The 8,683-nt window shown below is 45.1% G+C and overlaps 1 protein-coding gene across 1 annotated transcript; it reads right to left on the reverse strand.

Annotated features, from left to right (window-relative positions):
* Positions 1 to 381: 381 nt before the first annotated feature.
* Positions 382 to 8,396, reverse strand: amotl2a (angiomotin like 2a). The gene is made up of 11 exons (XM_082524874.1): positions 8,076 to 8,396; positions 6,353 to 7,166; positions 6,090 to 6,240; positions 5,588 to 5,732; positions 5,416 to 5,496; positions 3,841 to 4,136; positions 3,395 to 3,585; positions 3,207 to 3,308; positions 2,957 to 3,117; positions 2,496 to 2,675; positions 382 to 2,003 (listed from the first exon to the last, which is right to left on the reverse strand). The coding sequence occupies exons 2-11, from the start codon at positions 7,078 to 7,080 to the stop codon at positions 1,918 to 1,920; spliced, it is 2,121 nt and encodes a 706-aa protein (XP_082381000.1). The 5' UTR covers positions 7,081 to 7,166; positions 8,076 to 8,396; the 3' UTR covers positions 382 to 1,917.
* Positions 8,397 to 8,683: the final 287 nt, after the last annotated feature.

Raw genomic sequence — 8,683 nt, forward strand, 5'->3', positions numbered from 1 at the left:
GGGTTGCTAGGGATGGAGGCAGATGATCCACTGTTGCGATCCTAAAGGGGGCAGCTAAAAGAAGAAGGCGAGGTCACCGTCTTTACAGCCTGATATAAATGGTTGCTTCTATAGCTGATATCTGCCTTCATAACAACTGCAAGAGGTGATTTTTAAACTTTTTATCTTTGAACTAATGAGGAACCGTTGGTGCACCCTATTTGGATTCAGTAAACCTAGCTAGCTGATGTTAGCGGGTGAAGTAAATCCTTCTAATTGTCCAAATATGGTCACTTGTGGTTCCAAAAAAGCTGGCAAAAGCACCAAAATTTCAGATTTAAAATGTTTACAAACCAGCGGGTGACATCTACGGCTTTACTTCGGTGAAGAGAACAGAGAGCCTTTTATCAGGAATATATTAAAACTTTATTATTGTGAAATGTTAAGGCATACATACAAATGTTTCCTTTACAAAAGTTCACAGCAACATCACGTTGGGTCAACCAGCTGAAGCGAGGCAACTTAACACAACCTTTTGTATTCATCATCAACTATAACTTAAAGATAGAGTCCATCTTTGGCACCAGGAAACAAGACCATTTAAAGTAGATATGAAAAAAATAATAATTACAAAATATATTAACTTCTCTCACTTCAAACAGCCATTTGTGTAAACATGTTGCAGAATAAGCAAAGGGCAGTAACTCTGACACACTGCACTGACCAGCAAATGCACTGTGATGGAGGATGAAGGAGAATATCGGGTAAACGTGAGGTTTCACACGCTAATATTTAAAAACTGGATAAGCTTATTGGCTTCTTCAGAAATCCACTGATGATGAGTTTTAATGTCCTTTCCCCATGGAGTGTGGCACATTCCAGTTAAATAGAAAACACATTCATTGAAAACAGAAGTGTACATTCATCAGTGTTCAGTGATCCTACATCACGCAGGGAGAAATAAATAGAAGAGTCCATATTAGGCTTACAGTATAGTCTACCCAGAAATGTGAGATACTTGAAAAACAGCTGAATATAACAGCGATGGAGTAGCAAATGTGGGCCAATTATAGTTGACCGTTTCGACGTTCGTGGTAGATCCAGCTACCACGACTCAGAAGAAATAACCACCCCAGAAAAGGAGTCATGTGGAGAATGCCTGCCATTTTAACAAGGGCGAAGGGTCAGACTTTAGATAGCCTTTTTCTTTAACGGGAGCATTCCCTCAGCGAGGAATGTGAGAAGATTAGCTCCGCTGTGGCATGGGAGGGGAGCGAAACGCTGGGTAGCCACCTTCTGAGGCCCCAAACATTAGCCGGGGATCTGGAAAACCGGACCCCAGAGAAACGGCGTCAATCCTCACAGGCTTTTTAAAGAGAGAACCGAGCAGGCATTTTGCAGGCTTCGCATTCAAAAAAATGTTTCCAAATCCCCCTCTGAGCTGCGAGCAAGGCCTCCGAATGTATTTTAAAGAGGAGGGCAACTGTTAATTTAGCTCTGTTAAATTCTGAGTCATTTTATAAATATTCCCATTACTTTCAGAGGGCATGGTAACAGGGATGCTACTGGAAAACAAAACCAAGAAGTGAGTCATGTGTATATAATTAGAAAAAGAAAGTGGTGCACATTTAGGACAAACAAAAATCACATCAATTATGAGCAGCATTTACATGTATAAATACAATACATAATTAAAAAATAAAAAGAGAAACATGCACAATATATGCACAGTCAGCAGCCCAGTTCCTGTCACGCTGAAATACTGTCCAGGTACCGTGAACGAATCCCAACTGCCCGTTTATGAGTTGTGCAGAAACAGCAGAAGGAAATCTCAGCACACACATGTTGATTTAAGCCAGACGTCGAGGAAGCCCTTTAAAGTCTCAGCCAAGAGTCTGTGTCAGAGCTGCTGTCAGTCATACGAGCCGCAGCGAGCGCTCAAATGAGGATTTCCACCACGTCTGCGCCCAAGCTGTTGAGGCTCCTTAGCATCTTCGGCGGAAGCTTTGGCTCCTCCGAGGTTTCTACAGGCAGGACAGAATTTATAGATTAGAAAAAACAACACTGGAAGGCAAACTGCCGATGCACGTGTCATTCGTTTAGATAAATATTTGTTATTTATACGTCCAGATTGTTTTGGAGTTGCTCGTTTTTGGAAATATCCTCTGTGAAGAGGTCTGCACTTGCCCTGCGGTGCTGAAAGCACCAAAAACCTGATGTGAAAACTAAGTAGCAACATCTTTTTTTTTCTAGAAATCATGACCCAGTTACCACGTGGTTCCTGGAGGAACTATTTTCTCTCAACCATATTATGGTAGAAACGCAGCGTGGCCAGAGGCCTCTGTGGATCTTTTTTGATCCGAGTGTTTCAGCTGTAATATTCATGTTTGCTGATTTGACTGGAGGAAACAATGTAAAGCTACTTGTCGGAGTGATTTTTCTATTTAATTCAATGACACATTCTTAAAATGAGCTGTGAGGAGCTGACTGGGCCTTAAGCACTTCGAAAAACCCACCAGGTGTAGCCGCTGAGCTTGCTTCACACATCTTGAGCTTGCCGTGCTCTGCTGTGGCCTCAGGCTCCTGTGAGGCCTCGTCGCTCTGCGTGCTGCAGTCTCGGCTCAGGACCTTAGCAGCAGCAAGCAGCTTGGGCTGCAGCACAGCTGAACCTGTCTGGTCATCTGAGAGGCTCTTTCCTGCAGACAAAGAGAAGAAACTGCTTAATTACCCGCCTACATCCACATTTACGCGCTCCTGAACATCTGCCGCGCAGAGCTCTTCCCATGACTATTCTGGATGGGGCTATTCTGGAGTGAGAGATGATATGCATTCCAGTTTAAAAACAGGGCTGTGTCCTACTTGTTTTTGTCTTTTTCAGGGTGTGCGCATTCTGTCTGGCAGTTGTCACAGGATAGCGTGTGTAATTAAAGATTCCAGATTCCTCAGCTCGGCACGAATAGTAAGGGAAGAAGCTCACCTTTGTTCTCCATGCCGCCGGTCGCTATGTTGATGGAGGGGACGGATCTGGCCAAACGAAGCCCCTGTTTCTCAGGCTTGCTCTGCTCCAACCTGGAGCGCTGCTGGAGGACTTTGATCACCGCGTCCTTCTCCAGGAGCTGAGCGTGAAGAGCGCGGATCCTGAACGCACGGAGAACATCGTGAGTTTAGAAAAAACACCACAGAGCAGGCAGAAGGAAACAATGAAGTATGGATGAAAAGATGATCACCTGTTCTCCATCTCCTGACGTCTGTGATGGGACAACGGCAGGTCTTCATTAAAACTACTGTCCGGAGAGTGCCGCGGGGAGTGATTGATGATAGTTGTATCTCTGAAAATAAAATATACGGTTTTCTAAATAATCCCGCAATTTTTACGTTTTGAATCTTCACTCCATTTTGACAGATTTGTTTGTACCTCTGTGCTGCAGCTGTGGCTGCTGCATCCATTGCAAACTGCCTCATGGTGCTCTCCTCCAGGTACTTTTGCTCCCACTTGGTGATATCTGCCTCCAGGGCAAGGATACGCTCCTCCTTCTCCCTCAGATGCTGCTGCAACCTGGACGAGCTCGGCTCTGAAGCTGTGGAATCAGTGCTCTGGTTCTGGGACTGAAACGGTAGACAGAATAGATCGTTTAACACCCAAGGAAACAAAATGCTCTAAATCTGACTCTCTGAAAATGTGTTTATCCCTCAATCCACTTTTACTACTTTAACTACGCAGGAATCCTCTAGCAGACTAATGCTGGTCCCTTTCACCCTGTGAGCCAGCCAAGTGTTTCTATAGGATAAGCCGCTTGGACATGTTCACATTGTTAAAATCTGCTAACTGAACCATTGGGGGGGGGGGCTTGTTTTCCTCACCTGTTGTGCCCTGAGGCTTTTTAGCTCCTGCTCCAACCTCGTGCGTAGCCGGAGCTCCAGCTCTTCCCGCTTCTCACAGGCGGCCTGCAGCTGGGCCAGCGCACTCTGCAGCCTCTCCACTTTCTTCACGTACGCCCTCTTCCTCTGAAGTTCTTCTTCCAGCTGACGGTTGCGAGTCTGCGCCGAGGCCAGAGCCTGCTCCATCAGCTCCCGTTTCCGCTGGCACTCCTCCCTGGACACTCGCAGGTGCTGAATCTGCTTCTCCAGACATTCGCGCTCCCGCTGCTGCTCTTCATCTGCAATACAGGAAACAGCAGGTTAATGAAGGTGACGAGGCTCTTAACAACTTAAAAATAAATCTTTTGAGATTCTTCCTGGCTTTTGTTTGATTTTTTAAGCCTATAAAACTATATCACTGGAAAAAAAAAAAGAGTAAAATTGGTCTCCTCTAAAGAGAAGCTCCCATGGCCTTCGCTGGGGTCAGTGAAGCCTTCAGTCCGGGAGCATTTCAGTGCATTTTCTAAGGAATGTGACCCAACAACAGACATAAAGGCATGTGGTTCAACATCAAAACATTTGACACCTCATTTTTTGCTAAGTTTATTGCCCTCGTAAACATGGGATCAGTAAAAACAATATTTCTCATTGAATCTTTGAAAGCTAGTCTGCATTTCAATGAGCCCTTTTAGAAAGTTTAACTGATGTGCCTCTTTAAAAGGGGGCTGATTACACAACATGAGTGCATGCCTGTGGAGAGAATGCAGACTTCCTCTTATCCACTTACGCACACAGGCATAGCCTTGTACTGGTAAAAGCTCTGGAATGCCTCTGAGGACGTGAAGTAAACAAGCAGCTCAAAATATATTTCATGTGGTTCTCATAACACAAACATATAAACTACACATCCCACTATTGTACTGCTTTTCTCTGCTATGCTGAGATAACCGTTTGGGAAAGATAATCATAGACACTGACACGACTGCATTTACTGCCCAAATGTTCCAACATAAGTGTTATTCCACCTAATCCTCGCTGTAGGGATTTCTCTACAGCTCAGTTCTGCACAGAGCTAAAAGGGAGCAAAGAAATATTCACAACTGGCCGATCATCATTAAGCTATGGCATGAAAAAGAAATGCCCAAATAAGGAGAATGAGCAAGTCATGGGTCATGTAGAGTTAGGCCAGGACACCCAGACGTATTAGTTCCCCTTGAGAAGGGAGGTCATTAGTAGCGATGCAAAACTGAGCACATCAGTAAAAAAAAAAAAAAAAGGGAGGGGGGGCATTCCTAGTGGCAAACACCCTGAAAGCCCTAAAAACATCTCAGGAATCCAGGCCACATTTACTGCAGCATAAAAAAAGGTCTGGAGTCTAGGTGCCAAAAGTAACTTACAGGGGAGATACACCCATTTGTGTGACAACATGTAGACAGCACCACATCACTAAAGAAGGAAACCAATCCCTGCTCAGCTATGTTCCTGCTATTGTTCAGTGTTTCACAGGGAATTGTGATTGAATCTGTGATGAACTGCAGCGTGAGAGGAGTTTGTAACAAAAGACTGATGCAGACTCACTTTGCTCCAAGAGTTTGACAAAGACGTGCTGCTTCGGGTCGGCGCAGTCCGCTCTGTGCTTGTTAGCCACGTCGAGTTGCTCTGCACAGAGATGACCAGCATACCACAATGAGCACATACGCATAAAGTAGGTTTAAAGCCAGGAGACAGACAAATAAAAATGGAAACTTACCTCGCAGGTCTCTGTTGAAGTCATGCATTCTCTTAACCTCTGCCTCTAGTTTATTCCTCATCGTTTTCTCCAGAGTTTCTCGCTTTCCAGAGCCTTTCATGAGGGTCTCATAAGCCTCAGATATCCTCTGAATCTCCAACTCCAACTGGGAAGAAAGAGAGAAAATGAGTCTCTGGGGGAGGAATTCCTGCATATTGTCTGGTTTATGTTGCAAATGTTAATATCAATGAGGCTAATTAGTCTACTGAATGCCACCCGCTGTGAAATGTCTCTTTAACACTACGTGAATGAATAATGGAATTAACATTCCAGACTGAACACTCGTGATCCCAGGTGCCAGCCATTTATCTCCTCACATGCCGACATGTTTTTAAAGACAAAAGGAGATGCGTTGTAGAGATTCCATGCTCTGAATTAGTGAGAAAACCCGTCACCTCCTGCCCCAGCTAAAAACTTTTGTTTTCTCACGACCTCAACGAACCATTCACTACCATCCTCTCACCTTCTGAAGCCTGGTGGCCTTTTCCGTGTACACCTCCAGTTCCTTCCTGAGCCGCTCGTTCTCCCGCATTAATGTGTCGCTCTGAGGGGAGTTGCAGTCTGAAGCTGCTGTGATGCTGTTGTGAGTCTCCTGCGACTGAGCAGACACAAACCTGCAGACAGGAGATAGCAACAGTGCTGAAAAGACCGCCAAAATAAAAGAACAGCAGACTTCTCTGGGGCTGTTCTTCTTTTTTTGATAGCGCATGTGTTTGTGGATGTTACCTGTGCTGTTGTGTGTAGAGGGGAGGATGGGGGTCTTGGTTGTATTGCACATATTCCTGTGAGTGGCTGAGCATGTATCCAGGAAGTCTGACACAGAAAGGATAGTCTGGGGGTGGTCCTCGCTGCTCTGCACACGGCTGAGCCCTTTGTCTGTCAGGTGTCGCAGCATTTAAAACATTATTGTGATGATTATAGAGCTGTGGGTAGCTGTGTGAGGAACTCATAGGCAGACTGTTCCTAGACCGGTTTCTCTCCAGAGAAAGCTGCATGAGTCTCTCACTGAGAGAGCGAGCATGCTCTCTCTTCAGATCCCACTGTGCCTCACTTCCACTTCCCTCTACATCCATGCTGGGTCCATTGTGCTCCGCCTGCCCCTTCTGAGAGTTCAGGAACTGGGAGTGGGCTTTGGCTTCCTCGTAAGTAGGCAGTTCCTCCTTGTGGAGATGGTACAGGTGGCACACGGGGCTCTCAGAGTGCAAGCTGTCTCCTTGGTGCTCCTGACCTTGAGGCTCCTGCCTTGTTGACATCTGGATGTATTGAGTGTCCTCCTGAGTGAGGCTCTCCAGAGAGGAGCGGGGACTGCCGGTGCCGCCGCCGCTGCTGCCTCCGCGCAGTGCCTGCTGCTGGATGGCTAGAAGCGTGCGCGTGTCCGTCAGGTTTCCGTAGCGGAGCTGTTCCTGGATGAGACGGTGCAGGACCGTTCCAGAGGACTCCTCGGCAGTTCTCATGTCAGCCAATGAAAAGACAGTTTAAAAAAAAACGAAACAAAAACAAGCCTCGATGTGGCAGCGTGGGCGCTTCACAAATCACACATCTGAAAGGAAAAGAACTGTGGTCAGACTCAACACTGCACAAACTTATCCACACTTCTGTTACACAATGCTGTGTGTGCACGAGCTGTAGCTGGAAATACCCCTGATAGTGATGTCACTGGAGATCCAGTTTTTATGGCCCACATGCTGCAATGCATAACTTTCTCCAGTCACACAAGCATAATACTCAACGGTCGCACAGACTCAAAAGATTCCAGTGATTCATGATCAGATAATGCCCAAAACATGATGAAGACATATAAAGTCTTCAGAATATGAATGATGGATGCTTTAAAATGCACTGGTTACTTTATACAATTAACTCATTTTAACTTTCAACGTGAAAATCTGGATAGAGAGTAAAATTAATGCCTTATTAAACCACCACAATGTGTCCTGACCGCACAAAATAGCTACACAGCTACATGAGATCAAGAGTGAATTACGCAAAACATCATCAAGTCTAATCCTCCAAGCTGAAAAAGCAGCAGTAAAGATTATTTAAAAATCAGTTTAAAGACATTAATGTCAGGGGTGTGAAACATAGGGCCTGGTGACCAGAACCGGCCGCCACAGGGTCAATTTGGCCAAAGTAAATGTTCTTGTTTTGTTTTTACAAAGTGTGAAAAGTCTTTAAATTCTTTACTATTTGAGTTTGAATTATAAACACATAAAACACAAAATGCAAAAGCTTTATGGGTAACTCTACATTTGAATGGTTTGTGCCTTTATAGCTCCTGCATGAATGAGACTGTTTTGTAAATGGATGGATCTGTGTGTGGCTCATGAATTAAAACGGGACTCAGATGTAATCTGTTAAGTAAGTAACTCCATCCGGAGTGGACTCCGTCCACACACAAACCGACAGAAAACGTTCAGATAAACCTATTCAGATAAAATGCTAAACTCACCAATTTTTTTGTCTCATCGCACAGTGAGCGGTGCCGTCGTATCTCAAATCAATGATCTGCGCTTATTGTTCAAAATAAACGTCCACAAGTGTGCGGAGCTCCTTTCCTCCGTGCGCATGTGTGCGCGCTGACGGGTAGCAGGCAGCAGACTGAGCGGAGCGGAGCTGCGAGGCGCACTAATAAATAACTGAGAGCTGATTGTTCGCTGCGGCTGGAATGACAGGAATGCAAAGGCTCCGAGTCCCTGTGGGATCAAAAGCAGAGCAGAGGGGAGGAGGGAGAGGATGAGGAGGAGGAAGAGGAAGAGAGAGGGGCGGTGTGTTTAAAAAAATGGATTCAGAGCAGCAGAAGCAGCAGCCCCTCAGCTGGCTGCTTGTGTCATGTAAAAGAGCTCGTTGTTGTTTTTTGTTGTGCGGCTTCAGGACATTTGAATGCACAGTTTCTATAGCTGAGGAAGATTTAAGTCCCTGCATTCTCATGTTTGAACGTTTCTGTGGCACTGCCGCACAAAAAAGATAAAAAGCAGTAAAATAGCCGTTCAAATACTTTAAGAATGCAATGTTAAAAAAAAATTATATTTTGAAGAATTTTTGCGTCAAAATAAAAAA

The sequence above is a fragment of the Aulonocara stuartgranti genome, assembly GCF_965226115.1.
Source record: "Aulonocara stuartgranti genome assembly, chromosome: 23".
In the NCBI taxonomy this organism is placed as follows: Eukaryota; Metazoa; Chordata; class Actinopteri; order Cichliformes; family Cichlidae; genus Aulonocara; species Aulonocara stuartgranti.